Genomic DNA, 24,642 nt, shown 5'->3' with positions numbered 1-24,642 from the left:
TAATTCCCAGAAAAGATGGCACCCTCAGATCAATATTAGATCTCAGGACCCTCAATCTTTATATCCTGTCAGAACATTTTCACATGGTAACTCTTCAAGATGTTATCCCACTATTCAAAAAACACGATTTCATGGCAACATTAGACCTCAAAGATGCGTATTTTCATATACCCATCCATCCTGAGCACCGAAAATATTTCAGGTTTGTCATTCAAGGAAAGCATTATCAGTTCAAAGTGTTACCCTTCGGAATAACAACAGCTCCAAGGGTATTCACAAAGTGTCTAGCGGTAGTCGCAGCCTACCTAAGAAGACAGCATGTACATGTCTTTCCATATCTAGACGATTGGCTAATAAAATCAAACAGTCATACGTAGTGTCAAAACCATTCGCATTATGTAGTACAAACCCTACACACGCTAGGATTCTCAATAATTTACCAAAATTCGCATCTACAACCTACATAAATACAACAGTATCTGGGTGCAATACTAAATACTCAAAAAGCGTTAGCATGTCCAAATACGCAGAGAATACAAGCATTCCAAAACATAATCACACAGATACAGACAAATCAACAGTACACTGTCAGATTTGTCATGAAGATTTTAGGGATGATGGCATCACGCAAGACTAAACATGCGGCCCTTACAACAATGCCTTGCACAACAATGGTCACAGGCACACAGTCAACTTCAAGATCTAGTGTTGATAGACCGCCAAACATGCATGTCCCTTCATTGGTGGAATTTCACAAATCTAAACAAAGAGAAACCATTTCAAGACCCTGTGCCTCAGACCATAATTACAACAGATGCATCAATGATTGGTTGGGGAACTCACCTCAACAATCACAACATTCAAGGACAATGGGATGCCAAACACAAACAGCTACACATAAATCACTTAAAGTTGTTAGCTGTCTTCCTAGCACTCAAAGATTTTCAGCCTCTTCTCACACAGAAGAATGTCCTTATTAAAACTGACACCATGACAACCATGTATTACCTAAACAAACAAGGAGGGACACATTTGTCCCAACTCTCCCTTCTAGCCCAGAAAATTTGGAAATGGGCAATCCACAACCAAATTCACCTGTTAGCACAATACTTTCCAGGGATACACAACCAGTTGGCAGATATTCTCCGCAGAAATCAAACAAACACACGAATGGGAGATTCACTCTCAAGTACTTCAAAAATACTTTCAACAATGGGTAACACCAAACATAGATCTGCTCGCCACAAGCAACAACGCAAAATGCCAAAACTTCGCATCCAGACACCCACATCCTTTATCCAAGGGCAATGCTCTATGGATCAATTGGTCAGGGATATTTGCTTACGCCTTTCCCCCTCTCCCACTCATTCCATTTCTAGTCAACAAGTTGCATCAAAACTCACTCAATGTGATACTCATAGCACCAACGTGGGCCCGCCAACCGTGGTACACAACATTGTTAGACCTGTCAGTAGTACCACACTTCAAACTCCCAGACTGACCAGATCTGTTGACACAAAACAAAGGACAAATCAGGCACCCAAATCCCAAGACATTCAGGGGGTCATTCCGACCCCGGCGGTCCTGGGTTGGCGGGAGCACCGCCAACAGGCTGGCGGTGCCCCGCAGGGCATTCTGACCGCGGCGGTTTGGCCGCGGTCAGCACAGGAAAACCGCCGGTCTCCCGCCGGTTTTCCGCTGCCCTGGGAATCCGCCATGGGGGATTCCGAACCCCTCACCGCCATCCTGTTCCTGGCGGTTCCGACCGCCAGGAACAGGATGGCGGTGAGGGGTGTCGTGGGGCCCCTGGGGGCCCCTGCAGTGCCCATGCCAATGGCATGGGCACTGCAGGGGCCCCCATAAGAGGGCCCCACTTTGTATTTCAGTGTCTGCTTTGCAGACACTGAAATACGCGACGGGTGCCACTGCACCCGTCGCACATCCTCCACTCCGCCGGCTCCATTCGGAGCCGGCATCCTCATGGAGGGGTGTTTCCCACTGGGCTGGCGGGCGGCCTTTTGGCGGTCGCCCGCCAGCCCAGTGGGAAACCCAGAATACCCACAGCGGTCTTTTGACCGCTCAGCGGTATTCTGGAGGTTCCCTCCAGGCGGGCGGCTCCCGCCGCCCGCCGGGGTCAGAATGACCCCCTCAGTCTGGCGATTTGGCTCCTGAGGTCATATAATTTGTATATTTACAACTCCCATCAGAATGTATGGAGGTTATTAAGCAAGCAAGAAAACCCACTACTATACAGTGCTATGCTAACAAATGGAAAAGATTTGTATATTACTCTCTATCTAAACAGATTGCCCCTCTTACAGCATCAATACAAGATATTGTATGCTATTTACTTCATTTACAAAAATCAAATTTAGCATTCTCTTCCATAAAAATACATCTTACTGCAAATTCAGCATATTTACAAAATATACAGCACAGCTCTTTATTTAAAGTCCCTGTTATTAAAGCTTTCATGGAAGGTTTAAAACGCATCATTCCACCCAGGACACCTCCAGTTCCCTCTTGGAATTTAAACATAGTGCTTACACGACTTATGGGCCCACCATTTGAACCTATGCACTCATGTCAAATACAATTCTTAACATGGAAGGTTTCCTTCCTAGTCGCAATTACGTCTTTACGAAGAGTACGCAAAATACAAGCCTTCACTATTTAAGAACCGTTCTTCCAGGTACACAAGCATAAAGTTGTGCTAAGAACAAACCCCAAATATTTGCCAAAGGTCGTCTCACCTTTTCATATAAATCAAACAGTGGAACTACCAGTCTTTTTCCCACAGCCAGATTCTGTGGCGGAACGAGCTCTACATACATTAGACATTAAGGGCCATATGTACGAACACATTTTCCCATAGACACAGAATGGGTAAAACGGTTTGCTACATCTGGCCCTAAAAGAGCTCTAATGTACTATATAGACAGAACAAAACCATTCTGAAAGACTAAACAACTGTTTGTAGCTTTCCAAAAACCTCATACAGGTAACCCCATGTCAAAGCAACAAGGGTTGGCAAGATGGATTGTAAGATACATCCAAACATGCTACGTTAAAGCCAAAAGACAACTCTTAATCACTCCTAAAGCACATTCCACAAGAAAGAAAGTTGCTACAATGGCCTTCTTAGGAAATATACCAATGGCTGAAATATGTAACGCAACTACTGCTCAACACCACATACATTTACTAAACATTATTGTGTAGATGTTTTAGCAGTACAGCAAGCCACAGTAGGTCAGGCTGTACTAAGAACATTATTTCAAACAACTTCAACTCCTACTGGCTAACCACCGCTTTTATGGGAGGAATAACTGTTTTCTAGTCTATGCATAGCATGTGTATCTGCAGCTACACATGCCATTGAATGGAAAATGTCACTTACCCAGTGTACATCTGTTCGTGGCATGTTCTGCTGCAGATTCCCATGCGCCCTCCTGCCTCCCCAGGGAGCCTGTAGCCGTTTAAGTTGAAACATTCATTTGTACATATGTATATATATCTTTATTCCATTTGCATGGACATCTTTTTTCTTTATACTCTATCACTCCTACCTTACCCTCTGTGGGAAAACAATCTAACATGGAGTCGATGCCCATGCGCAATGGAGCCGAAGAGGAGGAGTCACTCAATACCGTGACTCTAAAACACTTCTTCGAACAAAAACAACTTGTAACACTCCGAGCCCAACACTAGATGGCAGGACTATGCATAGCATGTGAATCTGCAGCGGAACATGCCACGAACAGATGTACAGTGGGTAAGTGACATTTTCCATATATATACATACAATCTTACGACAACGCTGCTAACATGTTTGGGCGTTATTGGGGTGATGCAGCAAAAAAATGGGGAAACAAACAAGTTTGCTATATATGTACCCTGTGCTGCCCATTCACTAAATCTAGTAGGCCGGAGTGCTGTTGACTTCTGTCAAGAGGCGGTTAATTTCTTCTCTAAAGTGCAGCTACTCTCCTCCTTTTTTTTAAGCCTCAACCAGTCGGTCAAAAATTCTTAAAGGTTGTATTGGAATTGAAAGTGTCTTTAAATCCCTCTCTGATACCAGATGGGAGGCACATGCTATGGCAACAGCAGCAATTTTGAAATCTTTCTTTAAAATATTGGAAGCATTAGAATGTATTGTTGAAGACCAGTCACCAAAGGGAGACTTTAGAAGAGAAGCACATAATATTGCAAATAAGATGCAAGAGCTAGAATTTGATTTTATGTTGAATTTTTTGGATGAGATTTTGCAAAAGCTCATTGAGTAGTTGGAGTTCTACAGTGAGGATGTGAACTTACAAACAAGCACATCTGTATGGATCCTTAGCTGACCAACTGTGCACTTAATGAGATAAATCTGTAAGATATGAAGGAGCTACAAAGGAAATGCTACCAGATGTTGATTACAAGGCAGCTCAAACTCCCAAATGTATCAGAAAGAAGCTACCCAAAGACAGAAATGCTGCACCAGCAGTATATCTCAATGTCAGAGGTACATTTTGTATCACCACCTTCTACACAGTTGTTGACAAACTTAAAACTGAGATGGGAAGAGGAGAGATATACAAAGAAACAGCATAGATTTTATTTTCTAAGTGCTGTGACACATAGGCGGTCATTCCGACCCTGGCGGTAAAATCCGCCAGGGCCGGGGACCGCGGATGCACCGCCAACAGGCTGGCGGTGCATCCCTGGGCTTTCTGACCGCGGCGGTACAGCCGCGGTCAGAAACGGGAAACCGGCGGTGTACCGCCGGTTTCCCGCTGCCCTGGGGAATCCTCCACGGCCGCGCAGCTTGCTACGCCGCCATGGGAATTCCGACCCCCTTACCGCCATCCTGTTCCTGGCGGTTTTGGCCGCCAGGAACAGGATGGCGGTAAGGGGTGTCGTGGGGCCCCTGGGTGCCCCTGCAGTGCCCATGCCAATGGCATGGGCACTGCAGGGGCCCCCGTAACAGGGCCCCACCAAGATTTTCAGTGTCTGCCATGCAGACACTGAAAATCGCGACAGGTGCAACTGCACCCGTCGCACCCTTTCCACTCCGCCGGCTCCATTCGGAGCCGGCATCCTCGTGGAAGGGGGTTTCCCGCTGGATGGGCGGGCGGCGTTCTGGCGGTCGCCCGCCCAGCGGGAAACTCAGAATAACCACTGCGGTCTTCTGACCGCGCAGCGGTATTCTGGCGGCTCCCGCCGGCCCTGCGGTTACCGCGGCCGGCGGGAGTCAGAATGACCCCCCATAATGTCACTTCATCTACTGAAATTGAAACGTATTCTCAGTGTTTTGAAAACCTGATTGATGCTTACCCAGAGGACTTGAACACTAATAGGCGCATCATATGTTCAGTGCAACAAAAAATGTAAAAACAAGATTCAGTCATGCTGAACTTTATGAAATAATTTTAGAAGACAATATTGAGTGTGTCTGTCCAAATGTGGACATATTCTTTCGTATATTTTTAGCATTAATGATCACTAATTCTTCAGCTGAGCGTTCATTTTCTGAGTTGCAGTATTTTAAAAATCCCAACAGAACAAGTATGCAACAAGGCAGGCTGGATGCTTTAACTCTAGCTTTTTACAAGACTTTGCAATTAGAAAAATGAGGAGAACACTTTTTAAATAGAAATAAAGTGGAAGTATACAAAAATAAACATTCTTTTCCATCTTATTTTCAGTTTTGTTTCATTTCGTAAAATTCATTTTTTTGTGGTTTGTTATTGTTTATGATTTTATTTAGATATATATGTGGGCACCAACATTTCTTAAGTGCTTATGGCCTTTAAAGGTCTTAATCTGACCCTCTCCCTACCAACCTGATCCATGTTAAATAGCCAGATTACCCATGTGGTTCGAGTGAAGCCTTGAACACTAGAACCCTGATTCAGGTATCCAAATCTGCACCACCTTTGAGGAATATTGAAAATAACATTGTACTTTGTGATAGTCTTGTGATAATTGCACCCTGTCTCTTGCTAACTCAGTGACCTCCCTTGCAACAAACAGTAGAATTACATATTGACCATTTATGCAATCAAAAGTTATTTTAATGGCATAAACCTACTAAAGTTAGAATGCATATTATCTTAATATAAATATATTCTTACCTCTTTTACTTTAAAAAATAACCTGCTTGTACATTATATTTATTGTGACGGATGTGTGTGCTGCATGAATTAGACATTCCACCTCCCAGAGTAAGACTTGACTTGATACTCCTTAAAAGTCAAAGCCTGAACAGAGAGCATTTGCCAAATTAGTGACCTTGCAGTAGTATCTTGATCCTCTTTTTTCAGTGACTAAATCACAACCAGTCACAAGGATTGGTTAAGTCCTCCTGGATTACACAGGCCTTGGAGAACTGGCCTGGCAAAGTCAATTGAGGTGTATAGGAGCCTGAACGCTAGTAATAAATTAATCTCTCTGACTCTCTTCCTCCCATTACCAGTATCTTGGTTTTTGTCTGCATTTATACTGCCTGCTGGATGTAAATGGGAAAAGCTGTACCTCGTCATAGCTTGAATTTTTGCTCCTGGACTTGCTTCCATAACGGAGAAAGAGACAGTTTCTTGCACAGATCGCCAGGGAAATTTGGACCTTCGTAGGCTAGGGACAGCTGCTTGCCTGCTGCTAGAATTTCCTTAGGAAAGTACAATGTGTTCTGGTATGGAACATGCATCTGTCAGAGGGTTATGCAGCACTTACAAAAAAAACAGTTAACTGGTGTGCTGCTAGAACGATTTTTGAGATCGATATCCTTTGTGTGGGTCTCTAGAGTTCCCGGGACTCCTTTCAATATGACTGAGGTCATTAGGTTCAATTTTGAGGTACCAATAAAAAAGACTGATTAGAATTGAAGGTAGTCACATTATTCCTCCATTCTGTTAGTTGCACTCACACAAATAACTTGCCTCTGTTAAATTCTCCTTACTAAATATTAGTAGTGCATAGCTAACCTTTAATGGGTACTCGTGATACAACACCCTTTTAAATATTGGTTTTGAAATAATTACTGTTTTCAGCTTCTGTGTCCAATGAGGATTTATGTATATAGTTGAGAACCTTTTAAACCTGTCAGATGTTCTAGATTTTTGTTTTATTTTACCTCGTTCAGTTTTTTGCACTTGTATTTGGGGTGGAATGTAAGCTCTTTGTTTTTAATTGTTCTTTAATTGGTTTGTTAGCTATGGCTGTGTTTACCTTACACAAACCTGTTTGCCTCTGTGGCTTCTCCTGGCTGGGCAGGCTGGGAGATTTGTTGCAGTCCATGTAATGACTGTGACCTGTAATCCCCAGAGACAGCCTGTTTAATTTTAAATAGTGGATATTTGATATATGTAATATATTTTTGCAATTTTTGATGAAGATATGGAGATTTTATTATGTAAATACTTCTACAGAATTTGGTTACTCATCAAACAGAATGGTTGAAATTGTCAAAAATATACCAGAGTGCATTTCTTCAATTTATTCAATAAAAGGTCCCTTTTGACAGGTTCTCAAAGGAATACAAATACAAGATTTCTATTGATGTGTCTATTAGTTGTGTAGTGTCTGCAGTACTTTGTGAGAATGTTCTACACTACGGGCCACATGTATGACCATTTCCTTTTGTGAGTCGCAAACGGAAATGTGCTAATGTGTCTCAGACACACTTAGGATGCCCAGTAAGGGTTGCACTTGACCTGTCTCATCAGTATTCATGAGGCAGGTCGCAATTTGTTACCAATTGGCAATGGGCAATAACACTGAGATGGTGGTCTGCTAGGGATAGGAGACCTCCCAAGTCTGTTTTTACTTTTTAAATAAAGCAACTTTTTTTCTAAATGCAGCCCTTTTTCCTTAAAGAAAAACGGGATGCATTTCAAAAACAAAAATTAAATGTTTGAGTTTCATTTTTTAAGAGTAGGCAGTGGTCCATGTGACCACTGCCTGATCTTAAAAAAACGTTGTCCCTGCCAATCGCAAAGGGTCCTCTGTGACCCATTCCTGTTTGTGACTGGCTTACCATCTACTTGAAGTAGGCAGTAAACTGCTATTGCGGTCGTAAAACAATCGTACATTCCCCTGATACTCGCGATTAGGAAGAGATGCTCTTGGCACGCCCCTTCCTAGTAGAGACTTGCAAACCCTATTTAGCAAGTTGGTAACAGTTTACTGACTGGCAAAATAGGGTTGATATGTGTTACAACCCTTTTTAGCGGTCGCAAATGGCCCGATTCTCCGTTTGCAACCACTAAAAACGGTCGTGCATGTGGCCCTACCTTCTCCCCAGAAGGTCAAATGCATGTGCATTTGCGCATCAGCTTTGAAAAAGAATATAGGCATTCCATTCCAGTCAGATGTAAGTGCAGTTGCACGCAGGGGCGGTTCTTCTGTAGTGGTATTGGGGTGTTGTCCGCCTACTGGTAGCCCCCACAGGCAGACAACCTAATTACTAATATGCTTTATCCCCTGAAAATTACACTTACTGTCACTTGTTTTCCTCTGGGGGCCAGAAACGGCTGAGGTTATCTAAACTGGACTGTGCATTTCAGATTAGCCAGTGTTTTGTCTGTGGCCCGCCTACATGCGCACTTCAGGCTTCAAGAACCAATGCTGCGAGGGAGCTGGAATAGGAGAGACGCATCTCCATCAGTCTCCGATTGAGCTTTGTGCTTACCTGACCCAGCCAAACCTGGCACTGCTCTTATGCTGTTTAGTATTACAGGCAGCATGAGAGCAGTGCGTACATAGGCTGGGAAGGTTCGGGCTTAGTTTCTCCAGAACCAGCATTCACCTAATTCACAGCGAGGCGGGTGATGCTGGAGAATTTATCCTTGGGTGTACTGCAATAAAGGTGTGAAGGTAAGATAAGGTTTATTTTTTACAGTACTCCATGCTTTTAAGTAAATGCTTTATAAATAGAATGTGCCTGATCACCTAGGCATTACGAATTCCATTTTGCAGCTCTGCTATGCCTCAAAATGGAATTCGTGTTGCAGAGGTGATCAGCCACATTCTATTTTAAAGCACTTAGGGGGTTATTACAACTTTGGAGGTGGTGTTAATCCGTCTCAAAAGTGACGGTAAAGTGACGGATATACCACCAGCCGTATTACGAGTCCATTATATCCTATGGAACTTGTAATACGGCTGGTGGTATATCCGTCACTTTACCGTCACTTTTGGGACAGATTAACACCTCCTCCAAAGTTGGAATAACCACCTTAGTGTTCGTTATAAACATATTTCTCTTTTACGCGCCCCTCCACTTTCAAAGGCCATTAGCCGCCACTGATTGCTGGACGGTAAGAACAACACTTCTTCTAGTTGTATGAGGACACTGGATTTGTTGCACTAGAGCTGGACATGAAAGTGTTTTCCATTGGAGAATAGCGGGTAAGAGTTCTTCAAATAAGGCAGAAGAGTATACTCTTTATGGACGAATGTTAGGGGATCTGAGGTGGGACAAATACCTTTTTTCAGAGATTATCAATTATATGATAATGAGCACGAGTTTGAGGAACTAGGATTTGTTTTAGCTAAAAAAAAAAGATTAAAAGGACGCTGAGTATGGTTTTACTGTATGGTGAGATCAGTGTGGGCGACCGTCATTGTGTGGGCCCATGTGCTTATTTTAACAGGTTTAGTGCGTGTCTTATTAAGATGGAGCCAACAAAAGGTGGTGGTGTTTAGGAATTTATGTGAATGGCCAACAAGTGATTGTGCTGGATTATTTTAGCTGTTTTTTCTAAGTTGCTGGATATAAAGATTATCTCATTCTTGGCAATTAAAATCCTTTACCCGTTTGCTATATACACGCAAAAATCTACTGGCCTTGTGTCTTCTCACCCTTAAGTGGTACATTACAATAATAGCACTTTTCTCATCATCTTGTGCAGGGCACACGCAGGGACCCACGTCTGGTGTGCCATGTGAGAGACGTTTCTGAAGACCACACTCTTGTTATCCTTAACTCTGAATCACGCCTGACCCTCTGACCAGTTCCAACCATGAACCGCCACGTTGTTTAATTCAGAGGACGAAACATTTTTGCTTTGTCGCTTTTTTCATTAACTACATTTTGTCACCTATAGCGTTTCTTCATTTAACACAATTGTTTTCTTTGGAGCTGTGGTTTGGGGACCATTGTTGGTGACCACAGTAACACAGAATGCTGCTGCAGATACGCATCTTGGGTGCACTCTTAGGTAATTCTGATTAGGGAGTCTGAGAGGAGTCTACTTACTGAGAGGTGCCCTGTCCCGGGTACGAGTTGTGGTTTTTCTGCTTTGAAACATGTTACATATCAGCATAGCTGTGTAATTTGCTCCAGGACAGAATTTCTTCATGAACTTTCGCGGGTTTCTGGCCAGTTTTTCCCAGAAACCGACAGCCTGCTCCATTGAGTGTCGACGTAGTGAATCTGCTGTTTAGTACTGACCTCGCTTTTACCCACGACCAGGCACTCCGTGCTTCTTAGTCTCACACTTGCAGGTACCTGTTTTCTCTCTTTTTCGCGTTTTTTTTCGTGTTGGCCCTTGGGTGTTTTTCTCTCTCTAGCTCTGGGTCAACGTCTGTTATGAAAAAGTAAGTGCCGGTCCCCAAATATGAGTGCTGGCGGGCCACACCTGCAGCCCCCGGCGCGGATTAAGCACTAGACTATGGCCTGAGTGTCCCACAGTTTGCAGTGAAAAGTTTTCTCTACAGTGCGTGGTATTCGAGGTAGGGTTGTGCTACTTTAAATAAAGTATTCCTCCTATGTGGTGTAGCTGTTCTTCTCTAAAGGAGCATCTCAGTCTGTCCCTTCTAATCTTTTTCTGATCTTTCCTTTGTTTCTCCACATTTGATGCAGGTTAGGTGAGTATGCATGAGGGTCAATTGACTTATCTATTGAACAGCCAATTTGATTTCCCTCGCTAAGGTGGAATTACTAATTTATATTTATCTGAAGTCAGTTTCAGTTCAAGTGCAAAGCCTAAATACTTACAGACCATTAGTAGAAAAATTAGGTCTACAAACAGCGTACATTTTCATGTCTGGGATGCTGGTACATTTAGAGCATGCTGTATTTTTAGCCCTAGCAACAGACATAATTGAAGCGATTGCGTACAGAATAGTTCTGTATGACGTACAGTAGGAAGTCGAGTTCTGTTTTAGAGACTGGAACAGAGAGAGTGTAAGCAGTTAGCTAATTAATAAACACACCCAGTGGAAAATAATGTGCAAAGCTAAATGCTTTGGTCAAATGCTGCTTAACTTTCTAATATGATAGATACCAAGTGTAAAACGTGTGTTAAAGTTGTGCTGTTTTTCCTCTCAAAGTACTTTTAACTTTTGTTCTAAGGTCATATAAACGTTAACGTTTACAGGTAAAGATACAGGAAAGATATCTGCGTTACTTCAGACTACAGTTGGAAACAAGATAATTTGAGGCATTTGATTCCTAGTCGTTTACTTACTTGACTAAACACCTCAAAGTTCTAAACAAAAAACACGCTGCCATGAAGTCATTTTACAACTGAGTAATAAAGATGCAGGATATCCGAGTTACTCCAGATTACAGTGGGAAATAAAGTAATCTGTAGAATTTGATTCCCCTTGATTTACTTAACAGACCTCACATCTCAATTTTCTAAACAAGTAGCCCACTCTCAAGAAGAACTTTCATAGATTCTCTCACAATGAGCCCTGGCCTCCAGGAAAAGTGCCTTTATATACTTTTTAAACAAGCATTGGCAGAGGCAAATGTTTTGTCATTTTTACGGCGTGCTGTTGGTTTTGACAGTGCATTTTGTTTACTAGCGCATGAGTTTAGCTAAAACAGTCTGAAAAAATTGGTGCTTCAGAAAAAAGGGCAAACCTTTTGTGGTATACATTTTTTCACAGACTTTTGTCAGCCCTATCTCCTAGTGCTGTGTTGCCTGTTTGCTGATTATAAAACAGTCCCTCGTGCATTGCAGTGAAGGTGGAAGCAATCAAACAGCCACAAGGAAAAAAAAGGCGATGCTAAAGTAGTCCTGTGGGCTCAACCAAGATGTGATTGGCGATGTACCAAACCAGTGGTTGAGGGTTCCTCAACAAAAGAGGCAAGTGGCTGAAGGAGGTTGGCCTAGTGCCCCCTAAATTAAGTATAAAGCACAATTGAACTGGGCAGGTCACTCCAAAGGCACTCGTTCTGTTCTTAAAAGAAACAGTTTTGCTTGCCATGGAGGACATCATATTCATTTTTCACATAAATAACCAAGAGGTAAACACTTTTGCAGGCCCGTGGATGGAAGCAGTCATCTTTCATAAGTGTCTGTTGCACTTGGCATGGACTTTAAATTCCCGGTGCCCTGAGAGCGGAGGCTGTAGTTGCAGAGGTTTGTTAATGCCTTGTTTAAGATTATGTGCTAGAACCCCTGATATTTTAGCGTAAAAAAAAGAAGAAAAACAAGCATTGGATAAGACAGTAAGGTGGTCATTCTGACCCTGGCGGTCAACGACCGCGGGAGCACCGCCAACAGGCTGGCGGTGCTCCCAAGGGCATTCTGACCGCAGCGGTACCGCCGCGGTCAGAAACGGAAAACCGGCGGTCTCCCGCCGGTTTTCCGCTGCCCTGAGGAATCCTCCATGGCGGCGCAGCTTGCTGCGCCGCCATGGGGATTCCGACCCCCTCACCGCCATCCTGTTCCTGGCGGTTTTGACCGCCAGGAACAGGATGGCGGTGAGGGGTGTCGTGGGGCCCCTGGGGGCCCCTGCAGTGCCCATGCCAATGGCATGGGCACTGCAGGGGCCCCCGTAAGAGGGCCCCTAAAAGATTTTCAGTGTCTGCCATGCAGACACTGAAAATCGCGACGGGTGCTACTGCACCCGACGCACCCTTCCCACTCCGCCGGCTCCATTCGGAGCCGGCTTCCTCGTGGGAAGGGGTTTCCCGCTGGGCTGGCGGGCGGCCTTCTGGCGGTCGGCCGCCAGCCCAGCGGGAAACACAGAATAACCGCGGCGGTCTTCTGACCGCGTAGCGGTATTCTGTTGGGGGAACTTTGGCGGGCGGCCTCCGCCGCCCGCCAAAGTTAGAATCACCCCCTAAGTCTTGCTGTGGTATAATTGTGCAATGTTTTTTTATGTTTTTTATTGAGAACTTGCACAACAAAAAAGAAAGAAATACATGCCTCCTAAACTTGACAGTCATATGCTTACAATAAAAAATATGGGTGTAAAAAAATAATAATTGCATATCATTTTATTATAACAGCTTCCTAGAAGGCAGTTGTCCCTAGACTAGTTATAAAAAGCCTTTTAGTTTTAATGCTCTTGACAGGAAATTATAATTCTATAATAAAAATGCTTTGTGGAGGGAGCAGTATTATCATTTCAGAGGACACTCTTTCTGCCTGAAACTTGATTCTCCCCCAACTTCTCCCGCCTGCCCCGGATATACACAAAGTATATTGCCTTCTTTCAGCAGCAGATTCACCAATTATTTCCCCATCTGACAAACTTAATGCTGAAGAAGTGTCTGTGCTGGCTTTTTCTTCGGTTAGGCCCAAGTCACTCTTCAAAAAATCATCCACAAAGCCGATTACCTGTCTTCAATACTTGGGGGTGATCTTGGGCACCCAGCTGGGCAAGTAATTCTCCTAAGCGGAACACATTAGAAAGCTGTGTTCATTATCTACAGTCATATCACGCCAGCAGACGATTCCAGCCAGGACTTAATCACTGAGGGTAATGTCATCCTACATAGATCTGTTCCATTCAGCAAGCTTCGGCGGAAGATGAGGTCTATTTTACGAGAGCTATACTAGAAAGGGCAATATTTGGCAGGTTCATGGAACACTTTTGTGGAAGTCTATAAGCATCAAAAGCAGACCCTCCTAGGGTGGAGGTTTCCAGAAAGCCTCACCGCCCTTTCAACCAACTACAGACACATTCATCATGACAACGGAAGCCACAGTGGATGGTTCGGTGGTTCTTATGCAAGGACTATCAACAAGATGGCAGTGGTTGGAAGAGGACAAATATCTCCCCTTCAGAATCCTGGAATAAGCAATTAGATTGGCCCTGCAAGCTTTCATGATACAGCTGGTGAACAAAACTGGCCTCGTCAGAACCGAAAACATGACCTCCATTTGCTACATTCTAAAACAAGGAGGCACACAGTTGTACACCTTATCTAAGGAGACACAACAGCTATGGGACTGGGCTGTAGCAAACAAGGTGGTTGTCACTGTGGAGCACCTGCCACTTATTCAGAATGACAATATTAATGCATTCAGTTAATCATTGTCAGTCTGCAACACCACCAGGACAAGCTGCAGCATATCTTTGGCAAAGGGGCCATCCAAACTTACACCTGGTCACCACACAGGTAGGTATTGGCAATTTTGCTCCAATGGTAATGCCTTCATGATGACATGGTTGACAGTCTTTATTAATGTCTTTCTGCCATTTCACGTCTTCTTTATAGTCGTGAGGAAAACCAAATCAGAGTCATGCATATTGATATTATTAGCACCAGCTTGGCCTTGCCAATACAGGTATGAAGAATTAATTTGGCTGTTCAAGTGGCCATCCAATCTGCTGATGATACATCCACAGTTACCCTCAGGATTTAGAGGCCAGATCCTGAATCATGAAGTGAAACCACTCAGCCTAACTTTCTGGTAACTTACCACTTAGACTTTGGACATCTAGACATATCTCTGGGTAGCAGGGTTGTAATAGAACAAGCATGTGCCCTGGTTCCAAAGAAGGCATACAACACAAAAAGAAAGCCCTTCTGTGTATGGTATTTTTCTAAAGTTTCTGCATACTTTACTCAGCTTTCTAGAGACAATCTAAAATATTAATCTATAAAGATGCACCCAGCAGCAATTTCAGGGTTTAGTAGGTCAGACGATGCTCCCTCCATCTTTTCCCACAGAATCATTAAGCAATTCATGGAGGGGCTCTTCTGAACCTGTGTTCTGGTTCTGCAGCTGCCAGTACTGTGAAACTGAATAATGTCCTCAGTCAAATGATTCTACTGCCTTTCAAGCCTAGTCATGAGGTAGGTCTCAAGCATCTCTCTTGGACGATGTCACTCCTGTTGGCACTAACATCAGTGAGAAGGGTAGAGAAGCTGAAAGTGATGGGCTGGTCAGACAACCATTCCTTCACTTAACGAGAGACAAGGTGTGAGGAAATGAGGTGTATTATATGGTGTGGTTGTGTGACCTCACTTTGTATTACAATACCAACCCCTTTAGGACCAGCTAGGTTTCGTTTAATAAACCTTAGCTCAACCCTAGGTAGCTGTGACTTGGTAGCTATTATGTTTAAACAGAGGAGCAACTGTAAAGCATTTAAACTGCACCAAAAAAACTGAAGAAGAAAGACATTCAACACTCAAGAAATCCAACACCAATTTATAAAGGAATATCATATTTTTATGAATTTTTGGATGCCAAAACAAAAAAGGTCTACCAGAGGGTTCCGGATATATAGGTATTACAAGAAACAATAAATCTGGACTTTTCAATTAGCTGCGAACAAGAACTGACAAATTCAATGAATATGACACTTAGAAACTTTTTTTTTTTAAACTTTGGCAAGTTGGTATGCAGTTACTTAGAGTTACCTTGGACATCCAACTCCAGCAGAGGGCCAATCAAGGGGACCAGCAGGTTTCAAAAGAAACAGTTACCTCCTCAAGGAAAGCAGTCTTCAGCCCAGGTCCAGCGTCAGTGGTTCCTTGCCGTTGACTTCTACGGAATGGTCCTGATTCAAGGGATACACAGTGGTGAAAGATGCTGTGCAGTCAATGGGGGTCTTCCTGGGGCAGCTCCTCGATCCACGTTTCTAGGGAGGTGATTCTGGCCAAAGGGGTTGATGTCCCTCAAAGTCCTCTCGGTTCAGAAGTCCAGTCACCACTGGGCTACAAGTCACCCTGAACAGTGGAATCAGCAGTTTCTTTCTTTTGGCATTAACTCTCCTTGTGGACTACTGAACTGTACTCGGATTACTCTTCCAGGTCCAGCTGACTGAGTTACAACTTTTGAGCATCGTGTCCTGGTCTTTAAGGCTGCACTGCAGTGAGGAGTGGCCATCCAGTGATCTGGGCTACCAACTCACTCCAGCAGACTTTTTCTGCTTTTGTGGCCCTGTGTTACGAACAAGAAGTCAGCTGACTGACTCTTTGAGTTTCTGCTTCTAGCTGGGCTCAGGTGACGACTTTGCCATGAGCAGGACACAGTAGGCAAAGTTCTTTGCTTTGCTAGCTGAAGAAATTGTAGATACAGTCTAACTTCGGCTCAGCCTCTTCTGTACCACCCTAGTGGTGTGGCTATCATTGGGTTGCACACCCACTGGGAACTGGGTTGGCCAGTGTTGCTTCCTCTCTGTCTCCAATGCCAACCCGTCTATCTGAACAGAAGTGCAACCCCTCTCTAGTGTGTTTACCAATGTGGATTCCCCTTTGAAGCTCTCCTTTTGGGGCGAACGCCCCATGTGGCTTCCTGCCAGGAAGAGGTAATACCTCTTCTAGTCGCAGGCCTCTATTGTTACCTGTCATGGGAGCCATTGACACTTTTCCCCAGGTGGGCAAAAGGTTATCTCGTTGCCAGCCTCAGCAAATGGCCACTGGAAAACTGGGTAGCGGAGTGGCAACATTCTAAAAATTACATGTGGCAACAAGTTACATTAAGTTTGACTCAGGCATCAAGTCGGGCTTAATGTAACGCATTGTTTGATACTTTGAAGTATTAACTTTGATAGACCCATTCAGAATTTAGCACAACCGATGTGTAACGTGTAACACTGTACTCAACAACTGAGCTGCCAGAACATGTTAAACACATGCTTTACTTTTCTAATATGCCCTAAGAAGCAATAGGCCTGTTGTAGGTGTAACTTACACACTCTAAAAATGGAGATTGGGCTTTGCCATTGATCAAAATGGCAAATCTGAGTTAGCATTTTAAACTGCCCATCCTGTACCATATACAAGGGACTTAAAAGTAAGTTAACTTGTGCCAGTTGTGTAAGAGTGAATCAAACATACACGTTTAAGGGCCAGGGAGGGTCCTAGCACTAGGTCTGGTTAACAGGCCTCAGTGCACTCTCAAGGTCGATCACCCATCACCATCTGTGACCATAGTAAAAGAGTCATTTCCTTATACAAGGTAACCCTGTGCACCCACATAAAGGTCATGCCCAGTGGTCCTTCAGGTTTTCAACTAACGATCCTGCCACTCTATACTCCTGGGTGGCCAGGGGACTGATTCTGCTCAGTCAGTGGTGCCAGAAGGGGTGTGTAAAGCATGCTCCTGGAAATGCTGTTGACCCGTGGACCTGCCGATACAGACACCAGTGCGAGACAGGAGCGATTTGGGCCCTGGAGACACACACTGAGTTGTGAGTTGCGCGAACCCTGAATGTAGAGCAGGCCTGGCATGAGCCTACAGAGACCAGGGCAACGGCCCGGACAGTCGGCTTGCACCTTGGGCTTGCTCCACCTGGAGACATGGGTGTGGCTGGCAGCTACGTTCCCATCCTTGGAGCCCTAGCTGAGACAAAGTGACTCGGCCGGTCTCCTTAGGGTGTTGGTATTTGGCAGAAGCTGGCTGGTACAATGGAGGCAGAGGCACAGGTATTAGTTTGCTGTACCAACTCACTTGTGCCGGTTCAGTGTACCCCACCTGACGATGCTGGTAATTGGAAGGACCTACGTTTGTTTGTTACCACCAGTGTGCTCATGGGCCACCGTACAGTATCTGCAAGACCTTTTACTTGGTTACGCCTCACTGTTACAGTAGGGTGAAGAGCCTGCCATAGAGCCTTGTAGACTTTGAACTTGTGCCTTCCTAGTCATGGGCAAAAAGGACAAATCCCAGCATAAGTTAGTTTGATTTGCTCAAAAAAACACAGGAACTGTGACAAAGGCACAAAGATGGTGTAGGGGTTGAAGCATGCGGGCCAGTTTGAGGTAGGCAGTAACTTGTGTTTCATTTTAACAGAGTTGCAACATAGTCTGACTAAAATTGATGGGAAGATTGACACCCTGTTATTCCAGATGGATCGAATGTTGTAGTGCCTGGACATAGACACTGAACTCCCATCAGTCACTGGTGCCCAGGCTGGTGCCTGGAGTGCAGCTGCGCCCGATAATAGGAAGACTACTAAACTACAGAGATTGGAATTAGGCGCTTCGTAGGGAGGGTGAACTGAAGGTGCTGCGGGTGTGGAGACCTGGACTTCACGCACCAAGTTGAGGAGGCATGGAGGCAATTCATCACAATCAAACAAAAACTACAGGAGCTCCACACCGACTGCAGCATCGTCTATCTGACTCGACTTCAGGTGATGATAGATGGGAAGCTCAAAATCTTGGGAGACCCCAAAAAGCTATAGGAGTTTCTTAAAGAGCAAGCAGCAGATGGGGCACGGCACCCTCACCACGGATGATAGGGGGGAGTCTGTGGTATCACAGGACCTTAATGAGCAGGGCTAGACCCCTATGGGACACAATGATCCATCATTTGCCGTTGGTGGACTAAGGGGCCCTGATGAGGCACTGATATACAGACTGCGTGGACTGGTCATTCGCCTCGACAATTGGAGAGTCTCTTGGCCAGAACTGAGTGCAACCTGGTTGTTACTCTTACACTCTGAATGGCGAGCTGCTTGCATTGGGCTGGCCTAGACTGAATACACTTGTTGGATAGGACTCAGTCAGGATGTTGAAGCTGCACTCCATCAGCAGAGAGTGGTTGGCACTGGACTCTCTAGATATAGCCCATTGGAGAAATGGTGGATGGTAATGGGTATATCATTCCCGTTGCCATAGTTGGTTTTATGTTATTGCATGCCTTATGCCTGAAAGTGGCCGCTGTGGCATAGCATGGCGGGGGTATAGGCAAGGCAACATCTGTCCCCATGTTTGCACCACAATGTTTGGTTTGGCTTTGTGTTACCTGGGGGATTAGGGTGGAATTAGACTTGCTGCGTAGTCAGTTGGGGATCACATTGTGTGGGGGAGGGATAAGTGTGAAAATCAGAGCAAGACAGTCATGTGGAGTAAACTGCATTATGATTTGGCTTCAGTGTGTGAGGTTGCATGATGGCGACTGAAGAATTGCATGGGACCTCGACTGCAGCAAGGAGCCCATCCTTGTGAAAGCTTCTTACCTGGAATGCCAGGGGGTTGAATGATTGCAAGACGGTGCGCAAAATGGTGGCTTATCTACAAAAGCATTGCAAAAATGTTGCTATTCCACAGGAGACACACCACTAACAGTGGGCTTACCACACAGCGCTGAATGAAGGGGGCTGTAACAGAGCGGGATTTCCAGTGCAGGCGAGAGGGGCATCGTCTTGGAATTAAACTGGGAGACAGGTACTTTGTTGCGCGCTGTTATAAATATAATCTGGCAGCACTATTGGTCAGTGTATTCGGCCCAGGCCTCCACGTTCCCGGGCTCATTCCCTTCTGCACCCCCGGATAAAGGAATCCAAGAGGCTTGATCAGCTTGGGAAGAAGATGTTTTCTTCCTCAGCCTGGCATTGCGGTCTGCGAAAACCGCTTGCCTTTTGGGCCCTTACACCCATACTGTATGGGACATGGTTGTGTAGTTTCTGCCACAGGTCCTGAGATCTGTTGCTCACTTGCCAAAAAGCAGCCTCATGAGGTCCAAGAGCATATTCCTCAAGACTAAGGCTGCTCCCACTGTGTTGGCCTGTGGAGTGTCTGTCCTTGATTTCCGCAAGGCTGCATCAGTGCACCTGTTCACAAAACACTACTGCTTTGACAGCCAGGCCCAACTGGCATTTTTCCCATTCAGTCCTGCAGGACTTTTCAGTCTAAGTGCACTCTGCAGACGCTCCACCTTTGAGAAGTACTGTTTTGATATCTATTCTTAACATGGGGAATATGGAATTAGAAGTATCTTTTAGAACATGGGTACTCACAAACATTTTCTCAGGGGCCACAAAGTTTGGTGTTTGGTCTGTGATGGGACTAAGGGCTGCATTGATGCCAGCAGGGAGGCAGTTTGGGAGGGTGGGTTGGAGGGGGTAAGCGGTGAGTTGGGAACAGGGGAAGCAAAGCATATATATACATTTAGTGGCTTAATGGCAGAACGAGAACCCAGAAAACCTGGGCTAATCCCAGCTTTACTACTTTACCAAATTCTGTGGTCTTAGTCAATTGTTTTTTTTTTTTTTCACTTTTCCTTATTTTTCTTCATTATCATATATAAGGATCTCCAAAAAACATGGCTTCTGTATGTGCACTGTACAAAACCGCCTCCTGTGTTTGATTTAATAAACTCTAATGTTGTTCTTGTATAATATGAACCCAGGCCATCCTAAGAGTGCACATAACAATTGACTTGCCTTTTCATTCACGATTGGTAATGTCAGTATGTGGAACAGAATCAATGTTTCTAAATTCATGTTCGTAAACTATCACTTTAATAAAATACTTCTCAATGAACTGTTATAATCTGATGGTTCTGATGGTTAATTAAATACAGTTTTGAATTTTGAAGAGACCTTATGTATCTTTATACTTTTGCTGCAAGATGGCTTTGAAATCGTAAGTGTTCCTAAAGTTAAGTGGTGCAGGACAACATAGTTACTTCCTTTCTTTATCTTCAATATACCTTTAAAAAAAAGACTTGCCTGTTTATTATTATTATTTTTTACTGTTAGTGCTGGATCGAGTGAACAGCTAGCCAGTACTGCTGTTGATCAGGGGACCTCGTGTAAAGGTCAGGAAGGCCGCATGCAGCCTCCCGCCTACTTTGAGTATCACTACTTTAGAAGAACAAGTTACTTACCTTCGTTAACGCTCTTTTCGGTGGATACTGTAATTTTAGATTACTCACTGTCTTCCCTCTATCCTGTTCTGTGCAGTGGTCTCTATTGACACCTAAAAAGAGCCGAAGGTAGAGATTTGCTCACTGGTAGGGACAATTGTTAAACGCTCCGCTTCTGAGTGCGCAAAAAGAGCCATACAAGAAACTGACGTCAGTGTGCAGGGGTGATGCTTATATGTGGCTGACACCAGTGTGCTGTAGAATTGTTGAAAGTTTTAAGGACCAGTCTGGCAAATGTTCCAAAAATCACGGATCTCTAGTTCGACAGAGTACTTACTAGAAAGAAGTTACCGTTGATTAAGATACGTAACTTGTTCTTCAGGTGTAGACGGATGCTGCATTTAGCCCCTTTTAAGGAATTTGGGTGCAGGTTTTTATAGAAGCGATGCGTGCTTCCGTGTATTATACAAATCTTACTGCACGCCTCCAGACGTGGTTGCTGCTTCCCTAAATGTTTACTTAACGCTTCATAAGAAATTAGTTTATATTTCCAATAGGTTTTTCTTTGGTATATAGATGTCTCTCTTCAAGCTGCGGAGTGATTAATGAATGACGCCATTTCTGCTGTGGGACGCCATCGTCATGCGTTGCGCCAGTGCAGCTGCACTCTTCCTTCCCCGAACCCTTTAAACTGTAACAGTGAGGCCTGTGATCTCCAGGCCCGTGCCTCGCATTCCACGAGACTTAGCCTGGCAGTTGCCGAGGAGCACAAGTTTTATTTAGAAACATGACCAGCTTCAGCTTGTGACAGCCCTGAGGCTCACGTACCAAGATACGTCTGATATTCGCGGGGCAACGTTTCTCAAGCCCACTTGTTGTGTTGGCACATTGCTGTGAGCAAAAGGGAAAACCTTGCATGCGACACTAATATTCGGAAGTTTAGCTTCTGGTAATCTTATTTTTGATGTTCAAGCCGTTGATGGCTATGGTGGTCGCGGCGGCAGCGTCAGATTTCTGTGCGGACAGCGTGTCCGACGATGACAGCGTGGATTCCGACGACCTCCCGGACTGCAACTGCGATGTTTCGAGGCAGGCATTTTTTTCGTTATTTCGCGTTTGTTGTTGTTTTGGCACTCCTTGAGTGCTATGGTATGCTTGTTGTTCGTCTGTGGTATTTTTCAGTAGTGTGCGCCATTCCATGCATTGACTGACTACATGTAAACAACACTGCTTTTGTAGTACTTGCAGTGTGCTGAAATGGTGTGTAGACCTGCTATTGTTTTTATAAAAGCACTGCAAATCAGAGGAGTTCTCTTCTGTGAATTAATGTTCAAGAAATAGGCAGGTTGTTCTCACCTAAAAGCCCAGTGTCTGATAAGTTGAATTTGTTTGTTTTTAAAATCAAGTTAAGCTGAAGGGATAGATCTGCGGGCAAAGCCCCGAGATAACACCGAAATAAAAAAAGTGAAAGAAATATGATCCAATGTCCATTTTATTTTGCTCCACTGCAGGAACACGAGAATTGCATGAGAAACGATTTTCATCTTCTAAAGAATACTGAAAGTTTGTAGAGGCAGGAGAAAAAAGGCAATGAAAAGTTTTTGTTTTTTTTTAAGCGGCAGATAATAACGAAGTGGGGGTGCACGTAAGCGCACAACATTAAAACAGTGAGCACGGAAGGCCCTCGAGGGCAACCTCATAAATAACAGGAACAATGTAAGAACCTCGCTCAAGAGCACAAGCAGAAGATTGTACAATTTGATGTGCTGAAATCCTGGGGGTCTGTGTTTTCCAAATGTTTCCGCAGATTCCAGTGGCCGCGCTCGAGAGACAAAAGTGGTTTATGTTTGTATTTCCTGTCGTCGTTACGTGTGGCGTCACACAACGTGGAAGTTGGGCAAAGTGTTCAGGGGTCGGAGGAGATCTTTCCATTCAATGCAAGACATACCCGAGCGGTGTTGTAATATGGGACTGGTTGTTAACAGTAGTTTAGTAACTAGCTTTGCAGATCGCATTTCAAAATAGATTCGTCTCTTTTTCGAGTACAGAACAAGCTTCTGTTTCAGTCTAGCTAGTACTCCAGATAAGTTTGTTTCAGACCACACTGTTCTATACCTCCACATTCATCTGCTCCTGTCCCTGACAGAAAGCAAAACAAGGATTGGTAAAGTTAGCAGGTCAGGCTTTGGCTGTCAGCCTTTTGGCTTTGTCAGTGTATGTTGTTTTTTGTAAAAACTTATATGTTGGTGACCAACACCTTAACACTTTCCATAGCGCCCCACTAGCCCTACAGCGATTCAAGGGTGCAACAGAGCTATACAAATCACAGCGAGGAATGCTGACAGTATCTATTCTTTATATTTACTGAAGTATGGTTTTTTTTTTGGGGGGGGGGACAGGAGAAATGGAAGACAGAGCAAAGGCTTTTTTTCCTCCCGATGGAGCATTCTGCACGCGCAGTGTTAATGTTGCAAAACCTCCGCAGCATTTGACCAAAAGAGAACTACAGAATGGGAGGACTAGGGACTGGGAGGGGGAGGGGGGCGTTCACGTCCACTAACAGCGAGAGGCATTGGTATGGGAAGGATGCCGTGTTTGAGATTCCTCATAGGATTTTATAAGATCGGCACATTGTGTGGCCTTAGTTTAGGTCTGGTAGAAAATTAATGCCACACCAGAAAGTCCGCAGTTCTTCTGTGTCACAAGATTATGTGAAAGGTGTACTGAGGGGCATCTCAGAATTGAGGAGCGTATGGAGCTTTTTACTGGACGCTTATTCCTGATATACTGTTGAGACGCCCACCCCTTCCCCATCTTAATTATATGTACTTTTGGTTTCAATCTTCTTAGAAAAGCAAACGTATCACAACCTTAGACAAAGGTCAAAGGATGGAGCGCTGTCGGGCATAACCATGAACAGACCACAACACTCGTCTCAAGGGATAAAAGGCCGCTTTAATAGAACAGGTCTGGCAAACAAATAACCTTGGCAAAAGCCTCACAAAACTACTTGAACCTCACTAATACATAAATTACCTCCTATCCCCTCCCCCTCCCTCTAATACCCATTCCACAACTACCCCTTAACCCAAACACCTTGACCTGACCTACCCTTTACCCATCCCTACTAAAATTACCCTTGCCTGTAAATCCCTGTCCAGTCATCTTATGTCGATTCCCTTCCCCACCCGAACTGCTTCTTGGCCCAAACCCCCCGCAGCCAGACCTGACTATCAGCGGCAACCCCCCAACCTCCCCCAACAAAACAACCATAAATAGGCTACCCCGCGCAGACCTGCCCTCTTAAAGAATACTCTATTACAATCAATGCCACAGAGCCTAAAATAACACCATAAAAAAAAACCCTCCCCAACCCAAAACAACAAGACAAACCAACGTAAATAAATAAAATCCAGGGAGGGCGGGAGGGCACGAGCACAACACGCCTACTGGGTGTGACGACGGCCAAAGAGGCCGCCCACACCCAGCCCCTGCCCAATGCCCGCCTTATCCTGCCCTACCACCAATCCCTTTAAACTCGGGACGTGGACTGTACCACGGATGCCCGACAAGCCCGGGGGGAGACCGGGCAAGCCCTCTACTCCCCCCAAGCCCCCATTCTGCAGACGTGTATCACATAGCTGTGCTGCATGCTCACAAGAGTGACTAGGCAGCCATCTTAGGAAGGTTTCTGCTTTCCCTTGTTCAACTCTCTTCTTTCTGGGCCAACCGTGGAAAGCTTTCCACACAGTATGTATTTATTTGGGTTTCAACATAAAAAAAGTAATATTTTAGGTGTGGCCAAGGACTAGCTGGCTTAGGCGTTTATGTGTAGATCTGAGCGTCCTGGAAAATGGCA

The 24,642-nt window shown here is 44.6% G+C and overlaps 1 protein-coding gene across 3 annotated transcripts in view; it reads left to right on the top strand.

Moving 5' to 3' along the window:
• SYNE1 (spectrin repeat containing nuclear envelope protein 1) overlaps positions 1 to 24,642 on the top strand; it is a 1,478,055-nt gene that overhangs the window by 1,327,867 nt on the left and 125,546 nt on the right. The window contains exon 1 of one of the 3 annotated variants that reach the window (XM_069234722.1): positions 21,667 to 21,872. The exons of the other annotated variants lie outside the window; for them this stretch is intronic. Coding sequence (XP_069090823.1) covers positions 21,748 to 21,872 — 125 coding nt within the window. The 5' untranslated portion in view covers positions 21,667 to 21,747. Of the gene's footprint in view, positions 1 to 21,666; positions 21,873 to 24,642 lie in introns of those variants that run through there. 3 annotated transcript variants of the gene reach the window in all.

Source organism: Pleurodeles waltl, chromosome 5, assembly GCF_031143425.1.
Source record: "Pleurodeles waltl isolate 20211129_DDA chromosome 5, aPleWal1.hap1.20221129, whole genome shotgun sequence".
In the NCBI taxonomy this organism is placed as follows: domain Eukaryota; kingdom Metazoa; phylum Chordata; class Amphibia; order Caudata; family Salamandridae; genus Pleurodeles; species Pleurodeles waltl.
This window is presented reverse-complemented; position numbering and strand designations above follow the sequence as displayed.